Source organism: Heterodontus francisci, chromosome 7, assembly GCF_036365525.1.
Source record: "Heterodontus francisci isolate sHetFra1 chromosome 7, sHetFra1.hap1, whole genome shotgun sequence".
Lineage (NCBI taxonomy): Eukaryota > Metazoa > Chordata > Chondrichthyes > Heterodontiformes > Heterodontidae > Heterodontus > Heterodontus francisci.
In genome coordinates this window covers 11902606-11918950 of record NC_090377.1, presented here as the reverse complement: position 1 = coordinate 11918950, position 16345 = coordinate 11902606, and the positions used below count along the sequence as shown (strand labels likewise).

At 46.5% G+C, this 16345-nt stretch overlaps 1 protein-coding gene across 4 annotated transcripts in view; it reads right to left on the bottom strand.

The window, feature by feature from the left end:
• Positions 1–15916, bottom strand: part of dnpep (aspartyl aminopeptidase) — a 57807-nt gene extending 41891 nt beyond the window's left edge. Inside the window, exons 1-2 of one of the 4 annotated variants that reach the window (XM_068034795.1) lie at positions 15835–15916; positions 7388–7478 (exon numbers count right to left, since the gene is read on the bottom strand). In XM_068034795.1, the coding sequence (XP_067890896.1) occupies positions 7388–7478; positions 15835–15840 (97 nt within the window). In that variant the 5' untranslated portion in view covers positions 15841–15916. Of the gene's footprint in view, positions 1–7387; positions 7479–10551; positions 11625–13804; positions 15604–15834 lie in introns of those variants that run through there. The other 3 variants (XM_068034796.1, XM_068034794.1, XM_068034797.1) reach the window with 3 other exon arrangements.
• Positions 15917–16345: the final 429 nt, after the last annotated feature.

Here is a 16345-nt window from a genome sequence, read left to right as displayed (position 1 = left end):
TCATGCTGCAGCTGTACAGAACTTTAGTTAGGCCACACTTGGAATATTGCGTGCAATTTTGGTTGCCACACTACCAGAAGGACGTGGAGGCTTTGGAGAGGATACAGAAGAGATTTACCAGGATGTTGCCTGGTCTGGAGGGCATTAGCTATGAGGAGAGGTTGGATAAACTTGGATTGTTTTCATTGGAACGACGGAGGTGGAGGGGCGACATGATAGAGGTTTACAAAGCTATGAGTGGCATGGACAGAGTGGATAGTCAGAAGCTTTTTCCCAGGGTGGAAGAGTCAGTTACTAGGGGACATAGGTTTAAGGTGCGAGGGACAAAGTTTAGAGGGGATGTGCGAGGCAAGTTCTTTACACAGAGGGTGGTGAGTGCCTGGAACTTGCTGCCGGGGGAGATGGTGGAAGCAGGTACGATAGCGATGTTTAAGAGGCATCTTGACAAATACATGAATAGGATGGGAATAGAAGGATACGATCCCCGGAAGTGCAGAAGGTTTTAGTTTAGACAGACATCAAGATCGGCGCAGGCTTGGAAGGCCGAATGGCCTTTCCTGTGCTGTACTGTTCTTTGTTTATATAAAAGCAAAATACTGCAGATGCTGGAAATCTGAAATAAAAACACAAAGTGCTGGAAATACTCAGCAGGTCAGGCAGCATCTGTGGAGAGAAGCAGAGTTAACGTTTCAGGTCTGCGACTTTTCATCAGAACAGATTGGTTACGACTGATGATGGGCAAATTTCAGACTTATATCAGGAAGCTCCTCTTCATACAAATCGGGTGGTAGAGTGGAGATCAAAAAAGTCAGCCATAGCTCAGTTGGTCGCACTCTCGCCTGAGTCAGAAGTTGCTGATCCAAATACACTTCCGAGACTTGAGCACAAAAACCTAGGCTGACACTCCCAGTGCAGTACTGAGGGAGTGCTGCACTGTCAGAGGTTCCATCTTTGGGAAAAGACGTTAGACTGAGGCCCATCTGCCCCCTTCGGTGGACGCAAAAGATCCTATGGCCACTATTTCAATGAAGAGCAAGGAATACCGTTCAGTCCATCGGGCTATTAAAAAACACAGATTATCTGGTCATGATCACATTGCTGTTTGTGGGAGTTTGCTGTGTGCAAATTGGCTGCCTCTTTTCCTACAGCAGCGACTACATGTCAAAGAAAAGTACTTTATTGGCTGTGAAGTGCCTTGGGCCATACCGAGGTTGTGAACGATGCTATATAAATGTAACTCTGTCTTTTTATTTTTCAGTTTGAGGGAACGCTGTTGCTGTGATTCACACATCACTTCCCGTGTTCACTAACCAACATTGACTCCCGGTCCAGCAATGCCTTGATTTTAAAATTCTCATCCACGTCTTCATATCCCTTTCATGAGATGCGGACAGCATTGGGAAGGTAATATTTATTCCCCCATCCCTACATGAGCTGAGGGCACTGGAGTCACGTGGGGATGTCAGCTCCCCACCTTAAGGACATGAGTCGATGTTTATATTGTTTCTATGGTGAGTTTTATCTGGTCCCAACCCACACGTTACCAGATTTATGGAATTTCAAATGCACCACTTGCCATGTTAGGATTTGAACTCACAACCTCTGGGTTGTTTAGTACCATGACCACCTAGCTATCATACCCTCACCATATCCTTCAAATAACTCCTTTTAGAAACACATCTAATTGTCTCTTGCCCTCATTTATACTGAATGTTTCAGTGGCTCTCTTTGGAAACCTACCTCACAGCTCTGTCAACCTCTGTGTAAAACATTTTTTGTCGTCTTTACCTTCTTACTCCCAACTTCCTACCACTTAGCAAACACTGAGAAGAATGGGTAACCTTCACCTCCATTAGCCCGAGTGGAACTTCGCTACAGTAGAATTCTGTTTGGGTCCATTTCCAATAATCTTTAGGTTAACATGCACTGCCTGAGAGTGTGTTGGAAGCAGACTCAATAGCAACCTTCAAAAGGGAAATGGATCTCTACTTAAAAAGGAAAGATCTGGAGATCTATGGGGAAAGCGTGGGGTAGGCACAGCGAGGAGATGGACTAATTGGTTCACTTTATCGAACAGCTGACAAAAGCATGATGGACTGAATGGTTTCCTGTGCTGTATGATTCCAACAGTGAATGCCGGTGATATAAACGATCCTGGTTCAGAAGGGCTACTGAGCTGAACAGTTCAGGGAGTTTACTCACTGCACGTACAGCTGACCCTCAGACAGTTATGGATGAGCAGCTCCACTTGTCCCAGATTAACTCAATCATCCAAAAAGGACCAACAGTCTCTGCCCCCACCAACAACAACTTGCATTTTATCACACCTTTAATGTGGCAAAAAATCCTTAGGCACTTCAACAAGACAAAAACTGACACCAAGCCACATAAAGCAGGCGCCCAAAAGTTTGCTCAAAGTTCTAAGTTTTTACGGAGCATCTTAAAGAGAGAGAGAGAGAGACTGACAGTGAGGTTTAGGGAGGGAATTACAGAGCTTATGGCCTTAGTAGATTAAAGTACAGCTGCCAATAGTGGAGGAAAGCAAATCAGGGTTGTACAAGAGGCCTGAAATGGAGAGGTGCAGCGATCTCGGATGGTTGTAGGGCTGGAGGAGGTCACAGAGATAGGGAGGGGTCCAGACCATGGAGGGATCTGAAAACAGGATGAGAATTTTAAAACTGAGGTCTTACCAGACCGAAAGCCAATGTAGGTCAGCAAGCACAGCAGTGCTGGATGAATGGGACTTGGTGCGAGCTCGGAAGGGGGCAGCAGAGTTAGAATCAAAGAATAGTATAGCACAGAAGGAGGCCATTTGGCCCCTCAAATCTATGCCAACTCTTTCAAAGTGCAATCCAGTTAGTCCCACTCCCCCACTCTTTCCCCAAATCCCTGAATGTTTTTTCCCTTCAAGTATTTATCCAATTCCCTTTTGAATCTGTATCCACCACCCTATCAGGCAGCACATTTCAAATCCTAACCCCTCGGTGCATGTCGCCTCTGGCTTTTTTGTTAATCACCTTTTGGATGAGCTCAAGTTTATGGAGGGTGCAACTCGGGTGACCAGCTGAATAAATGTGGCCAATCCTAGAAAAGCTGCAGGATGACATGGAAATGATGATGCTGAGTCCAGCATATCGGAATTTTGTGCTGAACAGTGTGTAAATCAACTTTTATCACAGAATGCAGCCTTGTAAGTGTACTTCAGACTTATTTTAAGGTTATAGTCATAAATTAGGTGTCAGCCTTAGCTCAGTTATTAACACTCTCACCTGAGTTAGAAGGTTTAGCCCCAATCCACAGCCTTCAGTATAGGCTGACTCTCCCAGTGCCAGTTCTGAGGGAGCGCTGCACTGTTTGAGGTGCCTTCGGATAAAATGTTAAACTGAGGCCCCATTTACCCTCTCAGGTGGACCTACAAGATCCCACACTATTCAAAATAGAGTTCTCCCTGGTGACCCAGGCAATATTTCTCTCTCAACCAACATCACTGAAAAGAGATGACCTGGTCGTAATCCCAATGCTGTTTGTGGGAGCTTTCTGCATACAAATTGGCTGCCACATTTCCTGCGTTACAACAGTGACTTCACTTCAAAAGTACTTAATTGGGTATAAACCACTTTCGGACATCATGTGGTCATGAAAAGGGCCATATAAATGCAAGTTAAATTTTAGATAAAGATAATGAAACAAAGCTCCTATACAATGCCTGGTCTCTGCAGAGTTAGAAGGTCTCAGACAGGTAGGTAGCTGGCAGTGTTACAATTGAGCTAGAGTGGAGAAACAGAAAAAATTCAACCAGGGTTCTCACTAGAGCATGGCTACCCGACTCAAACCCGATGGGACCCAATGACATGTGTTGGGTTCAGGTCGAGTCGGGTCTTCTGGGTCAAGCATTTGGGCTCGGGTCAGGTCGCGCAGGATCAGACGCACTCTATCACCACCTCTGGTAAGTGGTTCCAATGTTAATGTACTTTTTAGACTTTGAAAGATTGTTTAGTTACAGGTTTTTTTAAAGCTTGTGCAGATAAGCAACGAAGTGAAAAACGGAAAGTAGGTTAACAGATGGTCAGGTTGGGTTGCGCGTGGGAAAAAATGAAAGGACTCGGGCTCAGTTCGGATGTGGTTCTGTCGGGCTCGGGTTGCGTTTCTTTTGCAAACCCAAGCCGGCCTTTAGTTCCCACGTCCGAGATGCAAAATGTACATATGCAGATGTTGGCGAAGGATAGAATCAGCCGAGCATCTTCCCTTTAGGGGTGAAAAGTCTGCTAATACTCACTGTACAGCCTCCCAGACAAAGAGTAAACATTTGGATGACGGTGCCAAATTCCTTTGGAACTTCACCAGAACAGGGGGCAGCACCTTCAGGGGGGTGAAAATTGGAAGAGGGACTAAAAATAAAAATAAATCCAGAACAGGCCAATAAACTCAGGCTAATGGCCTTGCAACTTTTAATCAGCTTCAGCAAGAGGAACAAAGGTCCTGAGAAACTGCAATCGGGTCTGTAACAGATTACTGCATAGTCTGGCCTCTGCAAACGACAGCTTTAAAATACTCTGTAATGATCAGTGATTTCAAAGGTGCAGGGTTTAAGGGAGCAGTCGGTCATAGAAGGAGCTCAATTAATCGCTTTTGAAGAAACCTCTTGGCTTAAATGCCATCTCTGGTACTTTGAACAGACTCGCCACTTATAGCATTTCCCACCAGCTGGATACAATTTTAAGAGACTTCTAAAAGGAGCAATCAACATGAAAAGCAGCGTTTGGCTGCAATTTGGACTAAGGATGGAGAAGAGGTATGCGTCACTGCTGTCGTAACACGATGAACAAGCAGGGCGATTACGTGCATTGGCGTGATTTGCATCTGAGTGTTGAGCGCACGTCAACAAGAAAACCAATCGAGCACATTTCATGAAGATGCTGCTACAGATCTAAAATTGATACTCTTAATTTTCTCCCTTTCACTCTGGAAGGTGCTAACACCTTGCCGGATGTACGAACCCATGGGTGCTGTGCACCTTCATTTCTTCCAGTCAAGTGGCAATTCTTCATGTGTGAGATTAGTCAGTGCTAACAGCCTAAAAGCTAGTGGACAGGTATAAAAAATAATTATAAAGGCTCATGGAATATTGGCCTTTATCTCAAGGTGGGTGGAATACAAAGGGGTGCAAGATATGTTACAGTTATATAAAGCTTTGGTTAGACCCCATTTCGACTCCTGGGCACTGCACCTCAGGAAGGATATATTGGCCTTTGAACGGGTGCCACGCAGATTCAGTGAATGCTACTGGGGCTAAAAGAGTTATATTATGAGGACAGGTTGCATAGACTGGGTTTGTATTCGCTCGAGTGTGGAAGACAAAGACCTTGACTAGATCACTCCTTAAAGATGATTGGGTAGATAGAGAGAAACTATTTCCTCTGGTGGGGGGTGGGGGGAGGAAAGAACTCAGAATCAGGGGGCATAGCCTTCAAATTAGAGCCAGGCTGTTCAGGGGTGATGTCAGGAAGGACTTTTTCACACCCAGGGCAATGGAAATCCAGTGCTGTCTTCCCCCCCAAAAAACCGTTGAAGCTGGGGATCAATTGAAAACTTCAACTTTGAGATTGACAGATTTTTGTTCAGTAAGGGTATTAAGGGTTACAGAAACAAGGTGCGCGTATGGAGTTAAGATGCAGATCAACCGTGATCTAAATGAATGGCAGAACAGGCTCAAGGGGCTGAATGCCCTCCTCCTGTTCCTACTTTTCTATTCAAATATGCAGGGGAGCATAGCTGAGTCAGATACTGTTCTCAGCCTGCACTTTCCAACTGGGTCACTGGACAGCAATTAGAATAGTAAGCCTTAATTCCTTCCACCTGAAGAACATAGAGACCAAGTGACCCCTATGCTCTGGTTGCAATCATAGAATCAGAGAAAAAAGCACAGAAGGAGGCCATTCAGCCCGTCGTGCCCACGCCGGCCGAAAAAACTAGCCGCCCAATCTAATCCCACTTTCCAGTACCTGGTCCACAGCCTTGCCGGTTACAGCACTTCAGGTGCATGTCCAGGTACCTTTTAAAAGAACTGAGGGTCTCTGCCTCCACCACCGTTCCTGGCAGTGAATTCCAGACACCCACCACCCACTGGATGAAAAAGTTTTTCCTCTTGCCCCCTCTAATCTTTCTACCAATCACCTTAAATCTGTGCCCTGTGTAATTGACCTCTCCACTAGGGGAAACAATCTGCCAACTCAACATGGGTTGGTAATCTAACATGGGATCTTCTGGGCCTGAATGGTTTAGTTCAAAACTCTATGGGGGAACAGAAAACAACCCATGCATTACAAATTCTCATGTCAAACTTATCACCCTGTAATTACACTGTCTCACCAGTGGAGACGCTCCTGTGCCACCATTGTGAGGACAGCAGGATTAAACTTGATTTTGAAAGAGACTTTACTAAATGAAGGGTTAAGTGATGTACAGCAAAGAAAGAAACGTCAGGTGCCGGGAATGTTAATTGTATTTGGAAGAAAAAAGATTAATATTTTGGGTGTAACCTGTCACCAGAAACAGAAAGAGAAAGAAAAAGCTTTATTCCACAAGTTCTTTCACACCACAATGAACTTTGGGACCAAATGAGGGAGGAATGCTGGCCGGGACCCAGACAGAACGCCCTGCACGTATTCAACAACTGCCATGGGATCCATTGGGCTTTGGATTAACACCTCATCCAAAAGACCCACTCAGTGCAACACTCTGAGCGTCAGCCTAAATTACTCCTAACAGAGTAGTGGGGAGTGCTACCCGCTGTGTCATTTTTGCATTGGTAAGCAGAAAGCACTTTGCGAAAGTTTTCGTACAATTACAGTTTTAATATCATGCAAAAGGATAAAGATGGGTGATCTCAGAAATGGGTCATTGCAATCGTATTGGGCAGGATTGTTCGTCTCGATTGCTATCCAGTCAGCCTTGAAGTCATTGACTTGCACCAGCACAAGGCAGCATTCATAGACTCATAAAATGGTTACAGCACAGAAGGAGACCATTTGGCCTGTCATGTCTGTGCCAGCTCTCTGGAAGAGCAAATCAGCTAGTCCCACTCCCCAACCCTTTCCCTGTAGCTCTGCAAATTTTTTCTCTTCTGGTGCTTATCCAATTCCCTTTTGAAAGCCATCCTGTATGAACCTGGACATTGTCTGTTCAACTGCAGACTGCATCAGAATTATGCACGAGGCTATCTTCAGGCACTGCCCACTCATAGGTGTTTTCCAGGAGTTGCTGCTGGGCAGTTTTCGGAGATGGAAATTGGAACCCAGTGGCTGTAAATTAGAAGCAGGCAAAGCAGATCTCCCTCAGGATTTCTAGTCCATATTCTACAAGCAAAAGAATGACGTGGTCAGCTTACCATGATACGGGGACACCCCCTTATCCACAAAGGACAGCAACTCCTTGGCAGCATTCTGCACTGCTTCTTTCAAATCTTTCGTGGTCATAGCCTGAGTGGTGAAGAAGTAAATTAAAAATGTGAGATGATAAAACAGGCAAGAGTCTAATATCTACCCCAGGTGAAACTATAAGCACCAAAACATTCCAATATTGATTTTAGAAACAAGTGGTTAAAAAAGTACACAACATCCTTGGCCTTGTAAATAGAGGGCATAGAGTACAAAAGCAAGGAGGTTAATATATATCTTTATACATCACTGGTTAGACCTCAGCTGGAATACTGTGTCCAATTCTAGACACCACACTTTAGAAAGCATGTCAAGGCCTTGGCGAGGTTTCAGAGATTTACCAGAATGGTACCAGGTTTTTTTTAAATTCATTTTATGGGGATGTGGGCGTCACTGGCCAGGCCAGCATTTATTGCCCATCCCTAATTGCCCTTGAGAAGGTGGTGGTGAGCTGCCTTCTTGAACCTCTGCAGTCCATGTGGTGTAGGTACACCCACAGTGCTGTTCGGAAGGGAGTTCCAGGATTTTGACCCAGCGACAGTGAAGGAACAGCGATATAATTCCAAGTCAGGATGATGTGTGACTTGGAAGGGAACTTGCAGGTGGTGGTGGTGGTGGAGCAACTAAAGAAGCAGGCGTTGTTCTCCTTAGAGCAGACAACGTCCAGGGGAGATTTAATAGAGGTGTTCAAACGCATGAAAGGTTTGGGTAGCGTAGATCGGGAGAAACTGTTTCCACTGACAGAAGGGTCTGTAAAAAACACACCTGGATTTATATAGCACCTTTCATGACCACTGGACATCCCAAAGCACTTTACAGCCAATGAAGTACTTTTGAAGTGTAATCGCTATTATAATGCAGGAAATGAGGCAGCCAATTTGCGCACAGCAAGCTCCCACAAACAGCAATGTGATAATGACCAGATAATCTGTTTTAGTGATGTTGGTGGTGGGATACATATTGGCCAGGACACTGGGGAGAACTCCCCTGCTCTTCTTTGACATAGTGGCCATGGCGTCATTTACATCCACCTGATAGGGCAGACAGTTTAACATCTCATCCAAATGAGAGTACCTCTGACAGCGCAGCACTCCCTCAGCACTGCACTGCTAGTGTTAGCCTTTATTTTTGTGCTCAAGTGCTGGGGTGGGAACTTGAACTCTCAACCTTCTGACTCAAGGGTGAGAGTGTTACCTACTGAGCCACAGCAAAAACATAACTGGCAGACACAGATTTAAGATAACTGGCAAAAGAACCAGAGGGGAGAGAGGTTTTTTTTTTATACACACAGCGAGTTGTGATCTGGAATGTGCTGCCTACAAGAGCAGTGGAAGCAGATTCAATAGTAACTTTCAAAAGGGAATTGGAAAAATTCTAGAAAAGGAAACATTTGAAGGGCTGCGAGGAAAGAGCAGGGGAGTGGGACTAATTTGTAGCTCTTTCAGAGACCTGGTACAGGCAGAATGGATTAAATGGCCATCTTTTGTGCTGCAAGATTCTACGATTCTATAATTCAAGTTACCGACTGGTTCTCCACGCATGCGACAACAGGAAGACAGAACACATTAAACACTTCTTCCATTTCAGACAATGCTTCCACCATCTTTGTTACATTTGTAATCCGACCTTTTACGCCCGTCTGCAGACTGAACTCTGGTCCAAAACACAGGGCCTATGATCGAGTGACCTGATGTCACTATGCCATCATAGTGCCTGAGTTAATTGAAGGCTGTTACTGGGCCAGAAATCCTGCTTTGTTGTTGGTTGTCAGGGTCAAGGACCAAGTTACATAGAGTCTACAGCACAGAAACAGGCCATTCAGCCCAACAGGCCCATTCTGGTGTTTATGCTCCACACAAGCCTCCTCCCACCCCTCGTCATCTCACCCTATCAATGTATCTTTCTATTCTTTTCTCCCATATGTGCTTATCAAGCTTCCCTTTGAATGTATCTATGCTATTCGCCTCAACCACTCCCTGAGTTCCACATTCTCACCACTCTCCGGGTAAAGAAGTTTCTCCTGAATTCCCTATTGGATTTATTCGTGACTATCTTATATACATGACCCCTAGTTTTGGCATCAGCCATCTTCTTTCCGTCTACTTTATCGAGCCCCTTTATAATTTTAAAGACCTCTATCAGGTCACTCCTCAGTCTGCTCCTTTCTTGGGAAAAGAGCCCAGCTGCTTCAGTGTTCCCGTCTCCCTCACAAGTGAAAACATTTGCTCTGTGTCTACCTTAGTAAATGCTTTCATTACCTTAAGGACCTCTACCAGGTCATGGGAACAGGGACAGCCATTTGGCCCCTCGAGTGAGGATGGAAATGCGTTGGAGGCTGTACAGAGAAGGTTTACTCGACTAATACTTGGAAAAGGTGGGCTGTCTTACGAGGAAAGATTGGACAGGCTAGGCTTGTATCCGCTGGAATTTAGAAGAGTAAGAGGCGACTTGATTGAAACATATAAGATCATGAGGGGTCTTAACAGGGTGGATGTGGAAAGGATGTTTCCTCTTGTGGGAGAATCTAGAACTAGGGGGTCATTGTTTAAAAATAAGGGGTCGCCCATTTAAGACAGAGATGAGGAGAAATTTTTTCTCTCATGGGATTGTGAGTCTTTGGAATTCTCTTCCTCAAAAGGCAGGGGAAGCAGAGTCTTTGAATATTTTTAAGGCAGAGGTAGATAAATTCTTGATAAGGGGGTGAAAGGTTATCGGGGGTAGGTGGAAATGTGGGGTAATCAGTTCAGCCATGAACCTATTGAATGGCGGAGCAGGCTCGAAGGGCCGAGTGGCCTACTCCTGCTCCTAATTAGTATGTTTGTATGAGCCTGTTCCACCAATCAATGAGATCATGGCTGATCTGCAACCTAGCTCCATATACCTGCCTTTACTCCATTTCCTTAATAACTTTGACTAACATTAAGTTTATTAATGTCTTTGTGCATTTTGCAGCATTCTTCCGTAGTATAAATTTACACCTCCCAATTTTGAAACTGCACTTCCAATTGCCGAGTCCCAATCATTGATGTAAATTGTGAAGTGGTCCCAGCACCAATCCCTGCAGAATACCGCTTCCCACCTCTCGCCAGTCTGATCAGCGACCCTTAGCACTTACTCTCTGTTCTTCTCTCATTCATGTTTGTGCTGCTTACAGGCTGCCTTATTTCCATGGTACTTTACTTCCACATGGCACTTTACTTCCTCTGGGCACTGGAACTAGTTGATCCTGGTCCCCATTCGACGGCCATACGATGTTTCGGCACGGATCGATTTACAAATTAGGCACCGTTTGTATCCAAGTTTACTCCTGAATCGGTGGTGTCAGCCAAGGCTCACTTGGTAGCACGCTCACCCTCTGAGTCAGGAGTAATGGGTTCTAGTTGCCATCCTAGAGACTTGAACCCCATTATTCAGGCCACTCCCACTGCGGTACCGAGGGACTGCTGCACTGTCGGAAGTGCCGTTTTTCGCATGAGACAGTAAACCAAGGCCCAGTCTGCCCTCCAGATGGGGATAAAAGATTTCAGAGCATTATTTTGAACAGTAGGGGAATTCTCCTCAGTGTCCTGGCCAATATTTATCCATCATACAACATCACAAAAAAAAATGACCCAGTCATTATCACAATTGTCACTTGCGGGACCTTATTGTGCACAAATTGGCGCGAAAGGCACGATAGAAAGGCAAGTTCCTTTTTCTGTGTATATTGAATGTAAGAACACAAAGAAAAGGCCATTGGACCCATCAACTCTCTCCTTGTACAGACTGTGTCGATCTCCCTGTTCACCTACCCACCATTTCCCACCTTCTATACCGCCAAAGCCATGAGCAACTGTCTTCCATGGCATCACATTTCTGAGGGTCCCAGAAACTTGAGTGTGCCAGCTCCTGCTCTGTTGGAACCTTGGAAACATCCTCCAAAGGAAGGAACTTTATTTTTCAAACAACGAAGCAATCGCTCTGTAGATGCAAGTTCTTTCTATCTTTCTTTTAAACCTCCACAGCTTTGCGTTTTCTGGGCAGATAAAAGAATTTCATCCAAAGGGGCAATGAGCCCTGAAATTCCTTCGACTTTCTCCCTCCAGAGACTTGACAGCATTGTCTAGCTCCATTGGACAGTGAGACACCTCCTCAAACACCTTCTGAAAACTCCAATCAATCACCCTTTTTTTAATTCGTTCATGGGATGTGGGCATCAGTGGCTAGGCCAACATGTATTGCCCATCCCGAATTACCCTTGACAATGTGGTGGCCCCTATTCTTGAACCGCTGCAGTCCTTGGGGTGTAGGTACACAGTGCTGTTAGGAAGCAAGTTCCAGGATTTTGACCCAGCGACAGTGAAGGAACGGCGATATATTTCCAAGTCAGGATGGTATGTGGCTTGGAGGGGAACTTGCAGGTGGTGGTGTTCCCTTGCATCTGCTGCCGTTGTCCTTCTAAGTGGTAGAGGTTGTGGGTTTGGAAGATGCTGTCTAAGGAGCCTTGGTGCGTTGCTGCAGTGCATCTTGTAGATGGTACACACTGCTACCACTATGTAGATGGGGTGCCAATCAAGCGGGCTGCTTTGTCCTGGATGGTGTCGAGCTTCTCGAGTGTTGTTGGAGTTGTATCCCCATCCAGGCAAGTGGAGAGGATTCCATCACACTCCTGACTTGTGCCTTGTAGATGGTGGACAGGCTTTGGGGAGTCAGCTGGTGAGTCACTTGCCGCAAGATTCCTAACCTCTGATCTGCTCTTGTTGCAACGGTATTTATATGGCTACTCCAGTTCAGTTTCTGGTCAATGGTAACCCCCAGGATGTTGATAGTGGGGGATTCAGCGATGTTAATGTCATTGAATGTCAAGGGGAGATGGTTAGATTCTCTCTTGTTAGAGATGGTCATTGCCTGACACTTGAGTGGCACGAATGTTACTTCAAAAACCCTATTACATGGGGTCCCCAGGAATGTGCCAATATTTACAGGGGGTCCCCATATTTGCAGGGGGATCCCCAGGAGTGTGCCAATATTTACAGGGGGTTCCCAGGTGTGCTGGGACCTTGGAAATATCCTCCCAAGGACAACACTCTTTTTAAATAACAAAGTGAGGGGTCAAGGGCTAAAGTGCAAGTACCACTAAGATGAACAGGACTGAAAGAAAAGTCAAGACAACACAGGAACTAGGGTGTTAAAAGCCAGACTGTAGGAGGAATGAAAGGGGCTTCTGAACAGAGACACTGGCAAAGACTGAGTCAGAACTGGATGCTAAACAATGAGTCCTAACTTCAATCCGCTCAGAATGCAGATTGCAGGAAAGATTGTGTGGGATGATACATGTTTAAACTGGGGCAGACATACTGAACAGGGGCTGAATTGCCTACTCCTGCTCCTAGTTCTTATGTAAATTGTGACATAAAGCGAGATGAAGTACAACACTTTCAAGGAGTTAGCACATGCATGAGGGGCTGGGCTGAACGGCCTTCTTCTGTGCTGTAAGATTCTATACAGCACATGCTATACAGATTCTGTACAGCTTTAGTATATAGAATTTGAATAGGGTGTTTCGCCTGGCTGGAGAGACAACAACATGGGGTCACATTCTCGGGATAAGGGGTCAGCCATTTAGGACTGAGATGATGGGAAATTTCTTCACTCAGAGGATTGTGACTCTTTGGAATTCTCTACCCCAGAGTGCTGTCGTTACTCAGTCATTGAGTATATTCAAGGCTGGGATCGCCAGATTTTTGGACACTAAGGGAATCAAGGGATATGGGGATAGGGCAGGAAAGTAGAGTTGAGGTAAATCAGCCATGATCTTATTGAATGGCAGAGCTGGCTCAAGGGATCATGACTCCTGTTTCTATTTCTCATATTCTTACATCAGGTGAGGCTTCCGATGGAACAATGGAAATTTCTCTTGACCTGGGGTCAAGAACTAGTATTCTAGTTTGGGGCTATATGGAGAGTTGAGAATTGCTAAGCAGAGACAAAGTGTTTGGCATGCAAAGAAGCTAGAAGGCAGCTTCATCAATGAAGGAGAATATGGGAGCTCTATTTGAGGTCAGTAGAGATTGAGAAGCCCATGGAAGCACTAAAGACAGAGCCACAAAAAGGCAAGAAATGGTAATAATTTGTTAAGTCTTGTGAGAGACGTGAAGAAACTGTCTTTGAAGAACTAAAGATTTTGATTACCCTATTGAAGGGCATGGCAAAGTTTGATATAAAGTAATTTAGCTATTGCACAGTAACCGTGCTGCATTAATCATCCTAAGATTCTAAGATGTTAGAAGGGACAGAGATCCAGGGAACTCCTTAATTACTTGGACATCACAGTACAGTTCAACACAGTCCTTATGCCCAGGTGTCCTTTAGCAGCAAGAGTCACTTACAAGCAATCAAGTGCGGGCACAGTAAGGATATTTTTGTCAGTCGTGGCTCAGTTGTCATTTTTGCTTCTGAGTCAGAAGTCAGAGTTCAAGTTCCACTTCAGAATCTGAGCACAAAGATCAAGACTGACACTCCAGTGCAGTACTGAGCGAATACTGCATTGTCAGAGGTGCTGTCTTATGGATGAAACGTTAAACCTAGGCTCCATCTACCCACTCAGGTTGGCGTAAAAGACTCCGTAAAAGGCGTAAAAAAATTTTGAAGAACAGCATGGGAGTTATCCCTGGTGTCCCGGCCAATATTTATCCCTCAATCAACATCACAAAAACAGATTATCTGGTCATTATCACACTGCTGTTTGTGAGATGCTGCTGTGCACAAATTGGCTGCCGTGTTACCTACATTACATCAGTGACTACACTTCAAAAGTACTTCACTGGTCGTGAAGCATCCAGTGGTTATGAAAGGTGCTATATAAATGCAAGTCTTTTGTTTTCTTTCTAAGGTCAAGCTGTCTTGTTCCTACCCCAGTTGAGAGACTCAGCACAGGTTACCCACCCTGACTGCACCCAGGAGCTTTGCTTATGACCAGTATGCTGGCACAGCCCTGAAATGAAAATAAACACTAAATAGTTTGAAGACCTGAAGAACCAGTTCTAGTGTTATTTTTTGTTAAAATTGTTCAACCTCACCCAACTCCTTAAGTATTACTGCTTCAGTTTCACTTCAGGCTTTTAGTTTTTAATTGGAGCATCATTACAATTAAGAATGGAAAGAAAAACTTGCATTTATATAGCACCTTTCACCTTCACTGTTACTGGGTTAAAATCCTGGAACTCCCTTCCTAACAGCACTGTGGATGTACCTACACCACATGGACTGTAGCGATTCAAGAAGGCAGCTCACCACCACCTTTTCAAGGGAAATTAGGAATGGGCAACAAATGCTGGCCTAGCCAGCAATGCACACATCCCATGAACGAATAATAAGAAAAATTCAGGACATCCCAAAGCCCTTTACAGCCAGTGAATTATTGTTGAAGTGTTTTCACTGTCGTAATGTAGGAAACACGAATTGCACGGTCTCACAAACATCAATGAGACAATGACCAGGTAATCCGTTTTGGTCAGCATACTAAATAACAGCAGCAGACCATCAGGTCCCTTCAAGCCTGCTCCGCCATGTTAGTTGAGGGTTAAATATTGGCCCAGTACATCGGGGAGATCTCAGCTCAGACCCTCGGGTATCGGAGTGACCGCTCCCCGGGTATCGGAGTGACCGCTGCCCGGGTATCGGAGTGACCGCTCCCCGGGTATCGGAGTGACCGCTGCCCGGGTATCGGATGTGACCGCTGCCCGGGTATCGGATGTGACCGCTGCCCGGGTATCGGATGTGACCGCTCCTCGGGTATCGGAGTGACCGCTGCCCGGGTATCGGAGTGACCGCTGCCCGGGTATCGGAGTGACCGCTCCCCGGGTATCGGAGTGACCGCTCCCCGGGCATCGGAGTGACCGCTGCCCGGGCATCGGAGTGACCGCTGCCCGGGTATCGGAGTGACCGCTCCCCGGGTATCGGAGTGACCGCTGCCCGGGTATCGGATGTGACCGCTGCCCGGGTATCGGAGTGACCGCTGCCCGGGTATCGGATGTGACCGCTGCCCGGGTATCGGAGTGACCGCTCCCCGGGTATCGGAGTGACCCCTCCCCGGGTATTAGGCTATGGGCCCGTTTTTTTTTAAACCGGGTTTGCCCACGGCCGGAGTTAGGGAGATACCTCAGGGACGGCCGCATCCATCGACCGGAGTGCCGGCTCTGAGGCTGGACTTCCCGCTCCCCCTGCTCCCGCCGCTCCCCCTGCTCCTGCTCCCCCCGCTCCCGCTGCTCCCCCCGCTCCCGCCGCTCCCCCCGCTCCCGCCGCTCCCGCTTCCCCCTGCTCCCGCTGCTCCCCCCGCTCCCGCCGCTCCCCCCGCTCCCGCCGCTCCCGCTCCCCCCGCTCCCGCCGCTCCCCCCGCTCCCGCTCCCCCTGCTCCTACCTGCATGGATCCGGCTCCCCAGCACTGCCGCAGTGCCGCCCGCAGCCCGGGAGGAGGAACAGCAGCCGCTCAGCCCCGCCCACCCCGGCTGTCAATCACTCGCAGTGATAGGCTCTTCGGAGCAGAGATGGTCACTTTCTTTTTGGGAGAGTGATGGTCACTGAAAGCGACAGTGATGGTCATTCACTCTTAGGGCCAGTGATGATCACTCTTTCATAAGGAATGTGATGGTCACTTACTCATTGGAAGAGTGATGGACACAGTCTCAAGGGGATAGTGATGGTCACTTATAGGGAGAGTGATGGTCATTCACTCATTGGGACAGTGTTGGTCATTCAATCGTGTGACAGTCACTTGCTCATAGGGACAGTGATGATCACTCGCTCATAAGGAGAGTCATGGTCACTCCTTCATTGGGACAGTGATGGGCATTCACTCACTGGGGCAGTGAAGGTCACTCACTAATGGGGAGAGTGATGGCCACTCACTTATAGGGACAGTGATGGTCAGT